The sequence below is a fragment of the Cuculus canorus genome, chromosome Z (assembly GCF_017976375.1).
Source record: "Cuculus canorus isolate bCucCan1 chromosome Z, bCucCan1.pri, whole genome shotgun sequence".
Classification (NCBI taxonomy): domain Eukaryota; kingdom Metazoa; phylum Chordata; class Aves; order Cuculiformes; family Cuculidae; genus Cuculus; species Cuculus canorus.
Genome location: NC_071441.1, coordinates 49,593,773 through 49,612,578, shown reverse-complemented (window position 1 = coordinate 49,612,578; position 18,806 = coordinate 49,593,773). Strand labels below are relative to the sequence as shown.

Here is an 18,806-nt window from a genome sequence, read left to right as displayed (position 1 = left end):
CACGCCAGGTCGCACAGTGACGCCTCTTCCGGCGTGGCCCGCGGCGGTTTCCGGCGCGGGGCGGCTGCTGTGTCAGGGCGCGGAGGCGTGCTCCCGCCATGGCGGGCGAGGGCGGCGCATACCGGCTTCGCTGCTCGCTGCTGGGGCACGGGCAGGATGTGCGGGGTCTGACCCGAGGCCTCTTCCCCGAGGGCGGTTTCATCTCCGTCTCCCGGGACCGGACTGCGCGTCTCTGGGCTCCTGATAGGTGAGCGCTGGGCCGCGGCCCTATCGGCGGGGCCGTCTTCATTGGGCGGGCCGGGGCGGAAGGGTGGGCGCGGAGGTGCCGCCGCCGGGACCCTGCTCGTGGCCATCGCCCGCGTCCTTTTCTTCCCGCGGGACCTGGGATGGTGACGAGTTGGTGCGTGGCGGCGGGAATCCGCTCTCTAGAAGCGCTCGGGCGAGTTCCCAATGTCTGAGGCGCGCATTGGCGAAACCGGTGTTCGCTCAGCGTGTTGGGTGTCTTCAGAGTGCTCGGAAGACGCTAACGCTGCCTGTAAACCTGAGCATCGTTTGCCCTGGTGTTGTTCATGTTGTCTCTACCTCTTGCTGCTCAGTACCAAAGCGATCCAGCTATGTAACAATGCTGCGGTTTTGGTAGTAAGGAAGTGTGTTTTGACTTTTTTTAAAAAAAGAAAATATTTTCTCGCCCTTGTGGTGGAGACATAGAATGGAATATAAACCAAAAACTACACGGAAGACTGAAAAACAAAGCGGGAGGGGGGCGACCTAACATTTTATTCCTGCTATTCATGTTCTACAGGGTTGTCTCTTATTGTTTTTTTCCTTGTTGAATTCACTCAGCAAATATTTCAGCATATCGTGATCAGAAGAGGTAGCACTAGGCGATGTGAATGGTAGTGGAGATGTAGGGTGCTACTCTGAAGTTGCTTGGCATGGGTGCTCTTTACACTGCCTTCCAGTGAAACCGATAATAGGCAAATTTGCGGGAACGTTTAACGTGTGTTTGAGTTGATCTCTCTGGCTCTGCAGTTGAGGGGCAGGAGGGTTAATCTCATTAAGCGTGTCTTGTTAGATCTCTTATCAGAAGGCGAGGAACATGTGAAATTGCTTAGAAATTTGTTGTAGGAAAGGAACTTATTGTAACCCATAGGCTTGGAGACCTGTGTAAGGAAGATAGGAGTAACTACTGCAGAGTCGTAGTTCTGGTAAGAATCATTTTGTCTCTGTTTTGAAGACCCTGGGATTACAGTAGGCAGGGTTCTGTGGGTAAGCAAACTGCTTTGCATTATTTTTGTTATTTAAATTTTGCAGAAGATATGTTGCCTTCATTTGTGCTTTGTACCTTTCAGCAAAGAAGATGTTTTAGAAATTAGAAGACTGTCTTGATTTCCCTACCTGTTCAGTTTAAAGGATGACAATATGATATGATACGTTATGGGGTTTTTTTGGAGGGGAAACAAACTCAGAAATTGAGAAGAAACCTAATCAGACACACATCACCACAACCCACACATTTATTGTGCGGGATTAAGTAGCTTTTTCCGGTTTGTGCTATAGCTGTTGAGGCTGGATCGTGATGAAGAAATAAAGCGTGCTGCTTGAATCAATTATAATCTATTTAACTGTCAAACCTATACAGTGCTACTAACTGAGAGTCTATGAGTAGATTTGGGAGGCAGTAAACTTGCTTAACTTCCATGCTTTGTTACTGCAGGGTGTATTGGGGTACATAGTTGAATTTTCAGCTAGCAAAAGTTTTCTCAAAGGGAAACTGCAACTCCTTCTGATCAAATTGGGTGTAGTGTTTGCCAATGAGTAAGGAAACCAAAGCTAAGCTCTCCTAGGCCTATCATTACTGAAAAATAAGCAGCAGCCTCTAAGTATTGCTTACTGGGAATGCTGTGATATAATTTTTCTCTGAAATTTTTCATTCTTTCTGCATCATCCATAGTATTTATTCAGCACAATGGAAGCATGGTTATTAATTCAAGACTAGAGCCTAAAACGTGTTGTCATTCAGTGCCTGAGATAAGTATTGTTTCTGTCATGACTTCAAACTGATTATCACGTATGTTTAGTCTTAACAGGGGTTTTACTGAAATGCACTGTATGAGTGGCCACTCAAATTTTGTATCTTGTGTGTGCATCATACCTCCAAGTGACCTCTATCCTCGTGGGCTGATTGCAACTGGTGGCAATGATCATAATATTTGCATTTTCACAGTTGACAACACAGCTCCTCTTTACGTCCTTAAGGGTCATAAGAACACAGGTATGTAGTCCCTTCTTTTTTGGAGTTTGTTGCATAAAAGTTAATGGGATTTATTCGAGAGGAAGTTAGGTAGAAATTATTAAACTCTTATTTCTTGGGCATTTAACATAGCAAACTTTTAATTCTGTGCTCTGCAAATAGGGTTTAATAATCTCAGTTCATGCAATGTCTTCATTGCAAGGACTTCCCAGTTTACACAGAGTTCTTGAGCTTTTTGTTTAGTTCTCCATGTATTAAGCTTAATTTTTATGTCTTAGTTGACAAAAGTATAAAAAGCAAGCTCCCTAAATAAACTTTCACTGCCCATTTTGTTACCTAGATGGGGATCTAGTATTAATTGATGCTTTAAATACATAGTGAAGACTAAAGGGTCCCTGCAGAAATTTTACCTCTCTTTAGTCAGATCACTGCAACATGTGACATATTAAAGCAGCTTTGTATTGTTTTTCTTGAGGTATACAATAAAATATTCAGCTATTTTCGTATTAGTATACTAAGTTTCTTTGCGTGAGCTGATCTAGGTCTATTTAATAGACCTTTGAACAGTCAAGTCTTGGAGGTTTCAGGGCTTTAACTGTTAAACTGTTAAAGAATGGTTGTGGAAACTCATTTGAAAATACCCTGGACTGCTAAGTGACACCATTTTTTTCTTTTATTATTATAAGCCTTTTGGCTTTCTCTGAGAAAGAAGGAAAATAATCTCACTGTGTAAGGAAGAATGGAACAACCTGTGCACTTTATTAGAACCCTGGGAGAACCTTGGGATTGACTAGTAATTAAAACATGTGACATACTCCCTCCAGAGGTGTAAACAGGGTTTATGTGTTCTAGGCAAGTTGTAGATTCCCCTACAAAAAAGTATTTGTATCAATTTTTACAGTAATGTAAAACATTTAAAAATGTAAAATTACATTGCTGATAAAATGTGTTTTAAAGTGAAAAAAAAGCAAGACATGACAAGTGACAGGGGTAGGATACTGTCCAGTTCACACTGTGAAGTTGTAGAAGCAATAAAGCTAAGGTTGTACTTACCTTTTAGAATGATTATATGGACAGGTATGCTTTGTTTATTAGTTAGCTCTTTTTGTAAACTTATTAGCAGCTTTTTTGTTCAGTTTTATACCTGTGTATTACTGCAGCATTTGGAGATTATCTTTTTGCTAAATCTTTAAATGTCACCACCATTTTTTTGTAGCAGAATTTTGCCTTCCAGGAAGATGAGCGAAGTAATTTTTTTTTTTTAATTTAGTGTTGTTTCTTGAGAATATAAATTAATACATGTTGATAAATCTTGGCTTTCTCTGTAGTCTTAAAACTAAATCTTTGCATAGGTTCTGTGTCTTGATTAGTTATTTAACCTGTTTGTCAACGTATTGTAGTCTAAGAAGAGATATGGTACTAAGAGAAACTTTAAAATGTGAATGGAAAAAAGTTATGAAATTTTGTAGTTGAAAGTGAGATTTTTAAGCAGCTCATTTCTAGGTTGCAGTGCTACAACAGTTCTATTTAATTCTTCCCCAAACTCCTCAATACTAAGTATGCTACTGATACAAGGTTAATCTAGTTAAATATGTCTCTTTAAATTGCTGGCATGAGATTGGTGGCAAATCGGGAAACTTCTAATTGCTGAATTGTATGTTCATTCCAGTTTGTAGCCTCTCATCTGGAAAATTTGGCACACTATTAAGTGGATCATGGGACACAACAGCCAAGGTCTGGTTGAATGATAGATGTATGATGACATTACAGGTATGAAGTTTCTCTGTATAAATATGAAATAGGTCTTTTGAACTTTATTCTGGCAAGTCTAACAGTGTTGTTTTTTTTGCAGGGTCACACAGCTGCAATATGGGCAGTGAAAATACTGCCTGAACAGGGATTAATGTTGACTGGTTCAGCTGATAAAACTATCAAACTGTGGAAGGCAGGCAGATGTGAAAGAACATTTACTGGTAATTTCATCAAGTTTGTGTTCTTTTAAAAATAGAAAAAATTGAACACCCACAAAACTGTAGATAAATGGAACAAATAGGTAAGGTGTCTGAAGTCTTTCAAGTTGTATGCCCAGAAGTCACATAACTTTTAAAAGAATTAGATTTTTTTCCCCAGAGAATAATGAGCAATGATCTGCTTTTTCAGACTGCTCCCATAATAAAGCTTGTCTTCCAGGATTTAGATGAGAGCTAAATAAAAATGGTTCACTGCTGCTAATGGGAAGAAAAGCTGCATTGAAAGTTTTCCTTTCTTTTATGAAGGACACGAAGATTGTGTGAGAGGTTTAGCTATTCTCAGTGAAATGGAATTCCTTTCCTGTGCTAATGATGCTAGTGTTCGAAGATGGCAAATCTCTGGCGAGTGTCTGCAGGTGTATTATGGACACACAAATTATATATACAGCATCTCCGTCTTCCCTCACTCTAAAGGTAAGATTATTTTTGTGACTGTTGACCAACATGCTTCCAAAATGAAATTACAAGGTAGAATTTTAGAGTACTGTAGAGGTGTCACAAAGAACTATGGTTGTATTTCATTGACTTCTTTCTGTAGCATAAATAATTAAACAAAAATTGTGTTGGACTCCAAATCATATCTCCAGGAGAATTGTTCTGGCAATAGATGAGGTGAAAGACCTAATTGGAAGGCTTCAGTGAAACAGTGAAACTTTGACAAAGCATCAGGCAAGACTATCACCTAGGTTGCGTCCTGTATTCCAGCACTGTTACAGAGTATGAAAATGGTAATTTACCGGTTTAGATAATATAAATTTAGATACTTCCACAGAAAGTTTTCAAAGCACATTATAAATAGATTAGATTAAGAATTCTGTGTGTGGGGTGTAACTATGTTCTCAGTGATAAAAGTTTAGAGGTTCAGAACTAATGTTACAGACGGTTGCAGAAGAAATTCGAAGTCATTGGCCTTTGTGTGGTGTATGGGACACTCACATGTAAGAGGTAAAGTGCATGTATGCTAGTGGGTGCATATGCTGCAAATCTCTTATGCCTTAAAATCCCTCATTGAGGAACTTAGAGACTTTTGAGAATGCTTTATGTTGCTTCCTGGAAAAGCAAGCTAAACCATGCAGAAAATTTGAATTGAAAATAAATATGAAGCTATGCAAGTACAGTGGAAGGTAAAAGAGCAATAGTTAATAAATCATTCAAAGTTCTTTGTTTGAACTCCTGAAAGGAGAAAGGAATCTTTTGTTTGTCTTAATCATGATTTCATTCCCTGTCTGGCTGTTTAGTGTACAATTTATGCACTTTATTTTTCTTGGTAAGACAACTATGTGGCAGCTTTCTTTTAGCTCTCTTCTTGCAATTGAGAGAAGTACTAAACTGTAGAAAGGTTCTTTTACTGTTACTGTTTTCAGATACTCAGTTACAGAATGACATTTAGTATCACAGTACACTGAAAATATACCTCAAAATTTTGGTGTGTTTTTTCTTTTCAGATTTTGTAACCACTGGAGAGGATAGATCTCTTCGAATCTGGAAACAAGGGGAATGTGCTCAAACAATCAGACTCCCAGCTCAGTCTGTTTGGTGCTGCTGTCTGTTAGACAATGGTGACATCGTAGTTGGTGCAAGGTATCCAGGCTTTACTCTTCAGTGTATTTTTAGATATAAATCTGTGAACCCCTGATGAAATTGCAAGCATCACTTTTTAGATCAGTTTCACTTATATTTAAAAATACAACTGTCAAAATATGCTATGTTTACATTTATCCAAAATTACTTTATCCAAAAGCCATTCTACTGTTATGTGAATTGCATAGGTAGAGCGAGTTCTTTGTGAAAGTGATAAAGCACGAATAGGCTAAGAATGGACTTACAGGTACTGTATAAATAACTCTTTTGATTTGCATAGCCTACCTTGATTTTAAATTTATACTACAGATAAGGCTAACTGCTTGAGTCCGTCTCTGGGTGTTTTTAGCATGAATATGAATTCCTTTGAGAAAATAATTGGGAATTTTGTTAGAAGTTGTGGTGACTTCTCATGACATAGAAGTCACCATTAGAATGCATGTATTCATTTTGATATTTTAAATAACATTTCTGTTTGAATGTTTTCCCTCCATTCAGTGATGGAATTATAAGAGTATTTACAGAGTCTTTGGAACGTACAGCAAGTGCTGAAGAGATTCAGGCTTTTGAAAATGAGCTCTCCCAAGCATCCATTGATCCTAAAACTGGTGACCTAGGAGATATTAATGTTGATGACCTTCCTGGAAGAGAACATCTTAAGGACCCTGGTAAGTTATTGTACTTTTGACATGTTAGAGATGCCTCCAAATCTTGTTTCTGAGATATTGCAACTTTCATGGTTTACAGAATGAAGGCTTTGATCACTTTCAGTAGAGTGGCTGAAGGAAATGGCTTAATTTTGCTCTACTATCCTTTCATTGATTTTTTTTTGGAGGCAAGGCTCTACTTTAAATATGTATTTTTTTTTTGTAGACTAAAGTGAGAAAAAATGTTTCTCTTATGAGATAATTTAGAAGAAGGTGGAATTCAGGATGCTGCAGCATGCTCGAGACAGTCTGGATCTGTTAAGCTTGCTGTGCCAATAGTATATGAAACAGTTAAGTAATTTGCCAAAGGACTACTGAATGGGGAATTTTTTTCCTAAAAGAGGAATAGATGCAAATTTTCCACTTTAGCTTTAGGTTTGCACTGTCCAGGTACTTGGGAGATTACTGAGAATACAGTGGAAGTTAAGATTACTCTTAGATAGACAAATACTTTTTTTCCCCAGGGCAAAATATGCGGTGTCCTCAGCCCTTGACTCTGATCAGCAAGTGGCATAATTCTTACAGTTGTCTGAAGCTTCTCTTCTTGTTAGACCATGGAAGAATGTCACCTTTCTTGATTATCATCTCCCTGGGAAAATGGGAAACTTGAAATATGTGCTTGATGGATTGCTTTTGCAACTTAGTCTGTTGGCAGTTACTGTAATTGTAAAATGCTGTTAAGATTTCTGCTATTCTTGTGGCAACATGTAGTATCTAGTTACCTACTGTGCCTTGACTTTAAATGTTGGTGAGCTATCGTTTTATCTTTAAACTATTTGAAGACATTTTCTCTCCTAAAGTAAATCATATTCTTGAATTTGTTCAACTTTTTAATTACTGTCTACAGGAACAAGAGATGGACAGACGCGGCTTATTAAAGATAATGGCAAAGTAGAAGCATATCAGTGGAGTGTTGGTGAAGGAAGGTGGATAAAGATTGGAGATGTCGTTGGTTCTTCTGGAGCCACACAACAAACATCTGGAAAGGTTTTATTTGAAGGAAAGGTATACGCAGACTTCAACTGGTCTTCAATTATTCTTTCTCAAGTAAAATACTTAATTTCCTGTAAAAAGTTCATTCCAGCCTTTACTTAGATAAAATAGAGTTTAGAAAACTGTATTGGTTGTTTTCTTTGATCTATTAAAACTCAGAGTAGAAGCATAAATGAGTGGTGCTTGCTTTATTACTTTTGAAGAACATTTTGCGAAATGAGCAAGCCAATGCAGACAAATTGCTTTGGAGAAAGGTAAACTATTAGTAGGGAAATATTTCTAGTATTTATTGCTAATACCTTGAAAAGTTATTTTTAACTTCCTTTCCTAAGGAAAACGGTACAATTTATAATATGAGTTGTACATCAAATATTAGGTACCAGATTTTTCTGTACCCCTTTTATATAGTAACTTTTGAATTTAAAGGCTGATAAGCTGCAAAATGTTTCCTTTATGAAATATATGCAGGAAAGTCTTGGGCTGGTGCCACCGCAGAAGGAATGCTTTGAGATACTAGTTTTCTCTCTCACATAGTTTAAAGATATCTTAGGATTTTGTTGTTTTATAGTACTAGAAGTGTGCTTAATTTTAAGACTGAAGTTTTTTTGAGGCATTATAGCTTTGCATGTAGCCAGAGCTGTCCATGAGACTTATCAGGTGCATGTATTATTTTGCAATATATCTGCCCACACGTTATCATGATATGTTTTAGACTGCTCTTGCTGAGGGATGGCATTCTGGAAAACACAGGGTATAGTTTAAGTATTTTTTACTTGCAGCCTGTGTAGGACAGTACTAATCAAAAATCTGCAAGTAGCACTACTAAAGTTTTTAGGCTTAGCTCTCGACCATCAGTAGCCTGCATTTGATACATCCTTATGTAAAAGATGCTGATAAACTTCTAATTTGTTTTTATTTCTATTCTGCTTAAAGGAGTATGACTATGTTTTCACTATTGATGTAAACGAAAGTGGGCCTTCCTACAAACTGCCATATAACATCACTGATGATCCATGGCTGACTGCATACAACTTCCTGCAAAAGAATGATCTAAATCCTATGTTTCTGGATCAGGTGGCCAAGTTTATTATAGACAACACTAAGGGGCAAACATTGTTGAGTACGAGCACTCAATTTTCAGATCCGTTTACAGGTAAAAAAAATTAAACTTAGATGATGACAACAGTCATTCTTCCCAGATTTGTGTCACCAGCAACCTCACTGCAGGTGCATTCTGACCCATCCTCCAGATCATTAATGAAGATGTTGAACAGGACTGGACCCAGTACTGACTCTTGGGGTATACCAACAGTGACTGGCCTCCAACTAGATGTTGTGCCACTTGTCACCACCCTCTGGGCCTGGCTGATCAGTCAGTTTTCAATCCACCTCACCGTCTGCTCAGGCAGATTTCAGTGTCGTAGCTCCTGCACTTCTTGTACAGGACTCTTGAGTCTTTAAATGATTGAGGGCAAAAGCAAAGACCGATCTAACCACAGAAGTATGAAGACTTGACAAAATTGGGATGTGTTTGTTGGAACAAATCTTCAACAAAGTTTTAAGCCAGTTGTATTTTTCAGTCTGGTCTTTTTCCAGTGGAAGAAAACTTGAGTTTTCATCCTATTTAAGAAAAATTTAGCTGGAGAATGAAGTGAAACCGGGTGAAATACATAAATGACCATTTTTCAGGCAGGAAATGGTGCTACAAGAAGTTGACTACTCATAAGCTGAATCATGTTAATTATAGTCTCCTTATCAAAGTAAACCACTCTCATTTCACTTCTCAGGTTTCACAAAGATGAAGTTAGAAATAAAGTGTCATTAAAATAATTAAATCTTTTCTTGTAACAAACTAGAAGTAAGTGTACAGGCTAATCAAATTCAGATATAACTCAGAGATGCAGTCATCTGAACTTATACTTCTGATTTGACTGCATCCAAACTTTTAATGTTTGTGCCTCAGAAAAGAAATTTCTGACCCTCAGGTTGTTAGGAATAATTTGTTTAGCATCAGGTGACTTTTGTGTGGATATGATCAGATTTCTTCTAACACCACAGTAAACATTAAGATGTAGTTGATATTTGGCATTATTTTTCAGTTGCTGCTGACTGAAAAGCATTGACATTTCAATAACCTCAAGCTGTGCATAGTAGTCATTGCTTGTCTTAACTGTTTCACTAGGTGCTGGACGTTATGTTCCAGGCTCTTCGTCTGGATCAAGTACAATACCTGCAGCAGATCCATTTACAGGTGATGTAAACTTCATCGTCTGTCTTGCTAGCATTTAAGATGTGCATTTTAGCATGTTCAGCTGCATTCAGTGTTCGGCTCCAGAGCACTGTTCCTTGCAGATCTCCATTCAGGGCAGTAGTGAGGGACAGACTGAAGAGGTGGGCTCCCACCACTGTCAAAGCATGTGCAGATTCGTTTAGTAGAGGAGAGCCCTCTGCTGTTCATCTGCCTCACGTAACAGTCCTCTACAGCAGAGGAGTAAGGTCTTAAACCTTATGTTTTGTTGAATTCTCATACATATGGCCATCACAAGAATGGGTATATTCATAGAAGTAGTTTTCTCTTCTACAATATTATTCCCTTCTTCTTATCACATGACCTTTATTGGTACCTTCCACCCTAAATTTTAGGTTCTTACCTTCCCTAGCATCACTAGTTTAAAGACCTCACTGTTTAGACTGTTTGCAAAGTCGTTCCCACCCTGCTTTGCCAGACTTATTCCATACCTGACCAGTAGCCCTTACTTGTCAGAGGGTCCTGTAGTCACCAGTGCCAAAGTCCTGCCTGCAGAACCAGTCATGCAGCGAGCTGACAAATCATGTGATGAGCTCTTTCCTACTCAAACAATTTGCTTTGCTACCCGCGAAGAGATAACTACCTGGGCACTTCATCCTTGCCCATAGAGGTCTCTAATCATTCTTAATACTCTGCAGGACTTCTTGGCAGTATCATTTTTGCCCATGTGGAAGAGTAGCAGGGATATAGTCTGAAGGCTAGGCAAGCCTTGGTTGTCTCTCTGCAGCATCCTGGTCCCCAGCAGGCACAAACCTCCCAAGGTATCGGGTCAGTAGATGGATGCTTCCAACCCCTGCAGGAGGAAGCCTCCCATCACTGCTGCTTGCCTTTCCCCTTTAGCAGATGTGAGGTGCAATCTCAGCTGGCTTTGATGTACCCCCTGTTGGGTGTTTCACCTCAGCAGTTTTGGGACACTCCCTGTTCTGCTGTTGCACATCTACAGCAGCTTTCCCACTGTTGCCAAAAGGCACAGACTTCAGGCTTCCCTTGTTTGACTGTCTTTCTCTGTTCCTATTCTACTGTGGTTTCTAGCTGTGTCTCCTCCCTTGCTTTTTGTGGCTCAGACTGTGGTCTTTGCAGATGCAGAGACCCTGCAGTTGCTTCATCTGAGGTCTCGGTACCATAAATGGAGTCCACGTCCCACAGGAGAGGCCACTACTGGCCTCAGGCACACAGAGTGGCAAGGCCTGTGCTGCTCTGCCCTCTTCCTTAAGCTTGTTCTGGACAAGGCTTCTGCTGCGCTGAGGGCCCTTGCACCAGTAGGTGCCAGAGATCATGCCAGAATGTCTCCCAGCTATGGGTCACTTAGCTTGATGGGTCACCATCAGCACCACACTCTCACACGTACACAGATTTAATCCTTAAATTTCAGGAGGTGTTCAGGACTACTTCTTAATTCCTGTAGTGCAAAACAACACCTTTTTTAGTGATTTTTTCAAACTAGTAAATAAATACAGGTATATGTGTGATGTCTTTGCCAGTGGTGGTGTTTAGAAAGCCTCTGTCTCTGTTTAGGTGCTGGTCGCTACGTTCCTGGTTCAGTAACAAATGCATTAACTCCAGGGAGTGGGGTTGATCCATATACAGGTAGGAGGTGATGCATGCCAATGAAAACTGTTCCCGATATGTTATTTCTGTTTTCCTCCTACGTGGATTCTATATTGATAAAATGTTATAATTAAAAATAATGACCTGAATGAAGCTTCTTATATTCCGGAAATTATTCAGAAAATAGGGCTAACAAAGCATTCCTTGCAAATAGGAATCCTGCACAGGAGCTTTAAAATATGATATTAATCTGTGTTTGAAAGGATTTTTGGTTGTCAGCTGGTCATGTTGTTCATTAAAGATACATGTTCTTAACAGCAATTACATGGTATCAACCCCTAATTCACCTGTGATTCTAGGAAATCATTATAGGCCATAGATTAAAACTTTTCATTTCTCTTTTTATAAAGAGATTTTTGGCTACTGATGCATGTGACATAACTTGGTCATATCTGCACATCTTCCAATATGCAAAAACTTCACCTGTTTGTTATGAAAATAATCAAAAGCTTTCAGGGGCAGTGGAGATCTTTGTTGTAAAATTACCCTTGCCATTCTTATGTCTTAACAACACATTCCTATGAATGAGAATGTGTTCAGTTCATGTAATTCAGAAATCATGTTAATAATGTACACTTGTATAGTAATTTTTTTATGTCGGGGGGGAAAACTGTGAAAGTATTGCTTTAAGCTTCAACCCTTGAATTTAAAAATAATGTAAGGAATGATGGCTATTTGCATAATTAATTCATTTTTTTAGATATATTTTCTGAATAATGTCCAGAAGGAGAGACCTATTGGTAGGATATTGTTCTACATCAGACACTTTGGTACATTGGTGAACTTTTTGTGTTTCCTTTATGTAGGAATGGGTGCCTACCAATCAGCTGCAACAAAAGTTGAAAATTTTTATTTTCCAAAGAAGGATGCTGTCACGTTTGACCAGGCCAATCCTACACAGATATTGGGTTGGTATTTTAATTTCAAGAATAGTTTTAATTTTCACCTGTCTGAAGTAACGTCACTTTTTTATCTTTTCAAGATGCTAAGTGATCTCCAGCAGCTTTCCTACTGTTTCTTGGTTTTGACCTTTTAAGATTGCATTCATCACTTTAACAGTGCATGCATTTGAAGGCTTAGAAGTATGAGTAAGTTTCAGAGGAACTCTTACCTAATACAGCATTTCCAGTTGTTTTCCCCTCGGCTTATCTGCTGTTCAGTGTCTTTTTTTATCAGGCTGGTACATTTGAATACTGGTCTTGTTTTGACCTAGCTGCTGGGTATAGAATCATAGAATTGTTTGGCTTGTAAGGGACCTTAACGGTCATCTAGTCCCACCCCTTTCTGATTTTATTCATGTAAGTTACAGTTCACCAGTTAGCTATTCAGTGGGCTTTATGAAGTTTCAAAGTAAAGCATTCTGCAGTTTCACAGGTTGTAATCGCCACTTTTGTATTTAAGCAGAACACTGCATAACAGAAGAAGAAAACTGTACAATGTTGAGTAATTATCCCCATTTTTGCTAAATTATTAGTGGCTTGATTTTCTCTCTCTTTTCCCCTATTTAATTGCTGTTCTACTATTGCTTCTATATTTTCTGTAAATGTTCAACAGAATCTCTACCCTATTCGTCACCAGTTTATTTCAGTGTGTTTCCGTGAAATGCCGTAGTAAATCTATGGGTTTTGTAAAACTAGTTTCTATTTACAATGTGCCTGCCTTGAAGATCTCCAAATTAAAATTCTCTTGCTTCCTTCCCTCTCTTTTATATAAAGAGGTTGAAAATGTTGTTGGGTAGATGGTCTGACAAGGAAACTTCAAACAAGTGATTCTGTTTTTTAGAAAAAGTGTACCTTCATCCTTATCCAGCTTCTTGAAGAGGACAAGCTCCTGGCCTTACAGTCATGGAATCAAGAGTGGTTTGTGTTGGAAGATCTAGTCCAAGCCCCCTGCCATGAGCAGGGATACCTTCCACTACGTCAGCTTGCTGAAAGCCCCATCCAGTTTGACCTCAAACACTTCTGGAGATGGAGTGTCAACAGCTTTTCTGGGCAACCTTTTCCAGTGTTTCTTTAAGTTTAAAACTATCACTCCTTGTCGTATTACTACAGGCCCTGGTAAAAAGTCTCCCTCCATCTTTTTATGAGGCCCTTATGAGGACTGAAAGGCTGCAACAGGGTCTCCCTGGAGCCTTCTCTTCTCCAGGCTGAACAACCCTACTCTCTCAGCCTTTCCTTATAGGAGGAGGTGTTCTATCCCTCAGATCATTTTTGTGGCCCTCCTCTGGACTGTCTCTAGCAGGTCTTAGTCTTTGTTAATCTGAAGCCCCCAGAACTGCATGCAGCACATTTAGGTACGGTCTTGTGGGAGTGGAATCCCAGAATCGTCTCACTCAGCCTGCTGGTTACACTTCTTTTTATGCAGCCCAGGATACAGTCAGCTTTCTGGGTTGCAAATGCATGTTGCTGGCTCACATCCAGTTTTTAATCCACCAGTATCCCCAGCTCCTTCTCTGCAGGAGATCACTGGTCTCAGTGATTCATTGCCTAGCCTGTACTGATATGGAGGATTGCCTTGACACTGTTGCAGGACATTGCACTTGGTCTTTTTGAACGTCATGAATTTTCCATGGACCCACTCCCCAAGCCTCTCAAAAGTCTCTCTGGAACTCTCTGGGGGCTTCCTTCTGCAATATTGCTCTTCTACGTATTATGCAGATGTCATTTTCTGTTTAGATACATCAGTCACAATCCTTAGTCAGCTTCATTGCTTTACAATCCTGTTTCCCTGAATTTTCTCGCGCTCCGGTATTTCAGTGAGAAGATAAGGGATTCACAAACTCACATTTATGTTTTTCCTTCTGGAGATGATTGCTAATAAATAGATTTAGCCTCCTTTTAGTTTTGCACAGAATTTATGGTAAAATTTTGTCCAGAACGTACTAAGAGGGAGAATGGCAAGACTGATTTTCATTCTGCTATGTTATAGCAAAGCAGAGGCTTTTATTTAGTCTTTGAAACACGCTGCATCAGTTTATTTTTTTTCCCAGTATTCTTGAAGAATAACTGTACTAGCCACAGGCTTAAAAGGTGGTTTGTTTTTTTGAAGCTTACATTCTGAAAACTAGGTTTACTGAGTTTCCTGCAGTTTTGTAACAGTTCATGGTCAGGTACACTTGTAAATATTTTGGCTAGACTGGGACAGATTTGGTATCTGTATGGATTTCTTCATAAGGCCTACAGTTGATTTTTGTGTATAACATAAAATCCATAAGGGTGTACTAATGTAATGCTCTCTCACTGTGTGCTTATTAATGTGGCCCTTAACTCTGGAAGAGCCATGATTGGTAGGTGCTCAACTGTAGATGTATTTTAAGCAAAATGCTGTACATTAAAATAATTCTTCCAATACTATGATTTTTAAGTTATATTGAAATTTGAATATCATAAGTTTACTTATGGCATCTAAATAATAAAACCACAAAAGCTGTGGTCACACTAAGAATATACAATTTATGTTTTTACTACCTAATAACAGAAAAATTAGTGGTCTTGTGATTCTCTGCTATATTTTCACTTGCATGTAGGCTAAGATGCACATTCTGAATCTGTGTGGCAGTATTGGAGAGGACTTAATAGCAGCAATAACTGTGATGATTAAAAACCTAAAATTAGAAAGATGATGAAACTGGGAAAAGTAATTTTTGAAAATACAACTGTTGTAATCGTTTGGGGAAGGTTAGAACTTGTTTGTAAAGTACTTTCGTAGCATTTCATTAAAGGTCTAGATTTGTGAAGTTCCAGCGTTGGAAAGCTGTGCCTCTTCTCTTCGTCCTACAGGCAAATTAAAGGAACTTAATGGCAATGCAACTGAAGAACATAAGCTTACTGAAGATGATTTGATAATCCTAGAAAAGTTACTGTTGGCAACTTGCAACACCTCTGCAGAAACACCTACAGCAAACCAAATTCAGACTTTATGGAGAGCTGTTAACTGGCCCGAAGGTAGACATTTGCAATTATTTTTTGTACCATTGCCTCATCAAGACTTAACTGTGAACAGATGGTCGCATTATGTTGGCTCTTGCATAGAGCCTGTCCCACAGAGTTTATAACCCACACAGAAACCAGAAAATGATAAACTGATGTTAATAGCACTGATTACTAGCTTGGGCAGTACCACGAATTGCAAAATTAGGAATTGATTGTCAGGTGTTGGTGTTGGCACAACAGTAGACATAAAAGAGAAGCCTGATATAAGCATCAGTCATGGTTATTTCATTAGCAGGAACATCCTCAAGAAAGAGGTGTGAGGCTTGTATGGAAAAGAGGAAGGAAGTGTGAGCTCCAGGTAGCTCCTGTTTAATGAGAAGTTACTGAAGCGAGGTTTTATGATCAGAACTGCATTAGAGGAATGACTTCGCTAATGAATGCAAGTTGAGGCGATGTGATTTCATTCAATAATTTACCTTCATTAGTGTTGATGGATTATGAAGAGTATTTTGGTTTTTACTACACATTCTGGAAAAAATGAATACATTGCATATACAGATATCTGAATATGCAATTAAAATGAACTTTCATGAAATTGCATGTAAATATTTATTAATGGGAGGAATATAATATTAAAAATTCATGTCATTATATTATATCCTCCAATCAAACTGGTTTTTGTACAACTGGGTGCTGATCATGGCTAATGTTTTCGTACTATTCAGACTCATTGTAGTGTAGAAAGCCTTAATTCTGAAGATTCTGCCTATCTGCAGCAAAAACTGCTCAATAAATAGATAAGCAGGTTCAGCTTTGATGTGGTTATAAGCATGGGATACTGATAGGAGACTCTAGGAGCCAGCAATATTTGAAATTTGGTAAAATGGGGAGAACTACTGAACAAATCCTTAAGTTCACTTTCCTTACAATGATTTCTAGCTCATAGATTGAGAGCATCTTTTTTTATTCTTTGCAAATTATGTCCAAGAGTTGAAGGTAGTCTAAATTTCTCATTTTTCTTTGAGTAAGCAGCTTTGTAGCTATACTCCACTAAGGTGTATGGGACAAAGGCAAAGGGAAATGCTGCTTGCGTCACTGGGAAGCTTTGAGACATTTTTTGATTAGTTATCATATTTTGTGCTTGCCTCTAGCATTATCAGAGCTTTTGGGAAAGATTTTTTGCAAAGCACTAAATTAAGGAGCTTTGTTTTTTTTTTAATTGGAGTGTTAATAGAATGATTTTGCCAATACTTGTCTTTATGAATTTCAAACAACTTGTGCTTTAACTGGATCTCTTCCTGCATGAAACTTAATTGTCCATTCCCAAAGCGAGGGATTTAAGAATGTCTGTATCTGATAGAAACTCACCACCACATTTGCACATAATGGCATATTAACATTAAACTATTCTTTTATTTTGTTTCTTAGATATTGTTTTTCCAGCTCTAGACATTCTTAGATTGTCTATCAGGCATCCTACTGTGAATGAGAATTTCTGCAGTGAAAAGGATCACGTGCAGTTTATCATCCTTCTCCTTAAATTTCTGAACCCTGAAGGAAAGCAAGCAAACCAGCTGTTGGCACTTCGAACTCTTTGCAATTGTTTTGTCAACCCAGCAGGCCAGAAGCTTGTTATGGAGCAGAGAGGTGAAATAATGACACAAGCAATAGAAATGAAATCGGGCAATAATAAAAACATCCACATAGCGCTTGCCACACTGACGTTGAACTATGCTGTATGTTTACATAAAGTCAACAACATTGAGGGCAAAGCTCAATGCTTATCAGTAATCAGCACAGTTATGGAAGTTGTTCAAGATCTGGAAGCTGTTTTTAGATTGCTTGTGGCTCTTGGGACGCTAATCAGTGATGATACAAATGCTGTGCAGTTAGCTAAATCTCTTGGAATTGACTCTCAAATAAAAAAGTATGCCTCTGTATCAGAACCAGCTAAAGTAAAGGAATGCTGTAGGTTTGTTCTTGATCTGCTATAATTCTTTTTACTAGGACTTGGGCGACACAGCATATGCAGAAAAAAACCCATGCTTTTATTTCACATTTTGTGACATACTATAACTGAGAAAATACTGGGGATGAATTAAACTTGATTTCTTTTAAGATAGAGCAAATAAAACTTTTTACACTGTTTGTCATTTGACTGGTTTTCTAAAATCTGCAATGCAAAGGGTCTTTGCAAGAAGTCTTTCTGATGTAGCTTAGATCAAAATACACCACCAAGAAGTCCAACCGTCTTATAGGTCACCTAGATGGAAATGTAGGAAATAGTTGATTCAGTGACTGTCAACTCCAACACACATCCCAACCACATTTCTGCTTTTTGGCACAATGAGGCTGTTTATTGACTCTGCTTTTTGTCAGCAGAGAAGTGACCCTGAGAACTGTTAAGTTCAATGGGGCTTTTCACAAGCTTATTAGTTAACATTGATTAATATTAACTTTGGTCTCATATGCTGCTAAGGAAACTGCATTTATCTAATTTTCCATCAGCTTTTTTTGCACTTCCTTTTAGAAACCTGCCTGGTTCATGACTCTTACTGTTTTGAACCTTGGTGACTTTTTGAGGGGCATAATCTTTAATTGCCAAATAGATGTTTTGCTTCACCGATAAAGTTAAGTATCTTGTAGCTTGTAAAATGGCTTGAACTTCTACAAAGCTTTTACATGACTTCTAATGACAGGAACATTCCACCAGTTGATAGCAAGTGTCTGAAGTATGTTGTGAAATACTAGATGATTTTAAAAAAAGGTCCTCTTGAGGAGTGGGAGAGAAGTTTAGGTGCATGGAACAGACTAAGCAGCAGAAACGGTCTTCCTAGCAAGGCTGTCAATGCCCCATGCATGTCAGTGTTTAAGAGGCATTTGGATAATGCCCTTAATAACATGATTTAACTTTAGGTCAGCTCTGGGGTGGTTAGGCAACTGACTGGATGATCATTGTAGGCCCCTTCCACCTGAAATACTCTATTCTAAACTATACAAATGTAAAATCAAGTCTTGTGAGGTAGCTTCAACATAACTGGTAACTATGAAAAGAGAAAATTTGATTTATAGCTGTTCCAGCAAATCTAATGTGTTTAGCTCCAATGGAGAGTGTTATTTCCTACTACTCCTGCAAATACTACACTTCATTTTAGAATTAAGGTGAAGTCAAGATGGCCAAAGTTCAAGTTAAATTTTTCATTAGACTAATAGAACATGAAAAAAAGGCAAGCTTTTCTAGCACATGAACTCTTCATCACAGTATCTGCCTGCCTTATCTGTGCCATATGTGATGGGTTTTGCTACCAAGAACTCTTAACTTTTTTTGCTCCATCTCACTGATCTGTCTGAATTACTACATCACTTCCAGCAAACCTTGTTTTTTAGATCCTT

General features: G+C 38.6%; 1 protein-coding gene across 1 annotated transcript; it reads left to right on the top strand.

The window, feature by feature from the left end:
• Positions 1–35: 35 nt before the first annotated feature.
• Positions 36–17,561, top strand: PLAA (phospholipase A2 activating protein). The gene is made up of 14 exons (XM_054054464.1): positions 36–247; positions 2,082–2,275; positions 3,924–4,024; positions 4,107–4,227; positions 4,531–4,698; positions 5,730–5,865; positions 6,364–6,533; positions 7,420–7,577; positions 8,499–8,718; positions 9,748–9,816; positions 11,389–11,460; positions 12,288–12,389; positions 15,261–15,425; positions 16,842–17,561. The coding sequence occupies exons 1-14, from the start codon at positions 99–101 to the stop codon at positions 17,405–17,407; spliced, it is 2,391 nt and encodes a 796-aa protein (XP_053910439.1). The 5' UTR covers positions 36–98; the 3' UTR covers positions 17,408–17,561.
• The last annotated feature ends 1,245 nt before the right edge of the window (positions 17,562–18,806 follow it).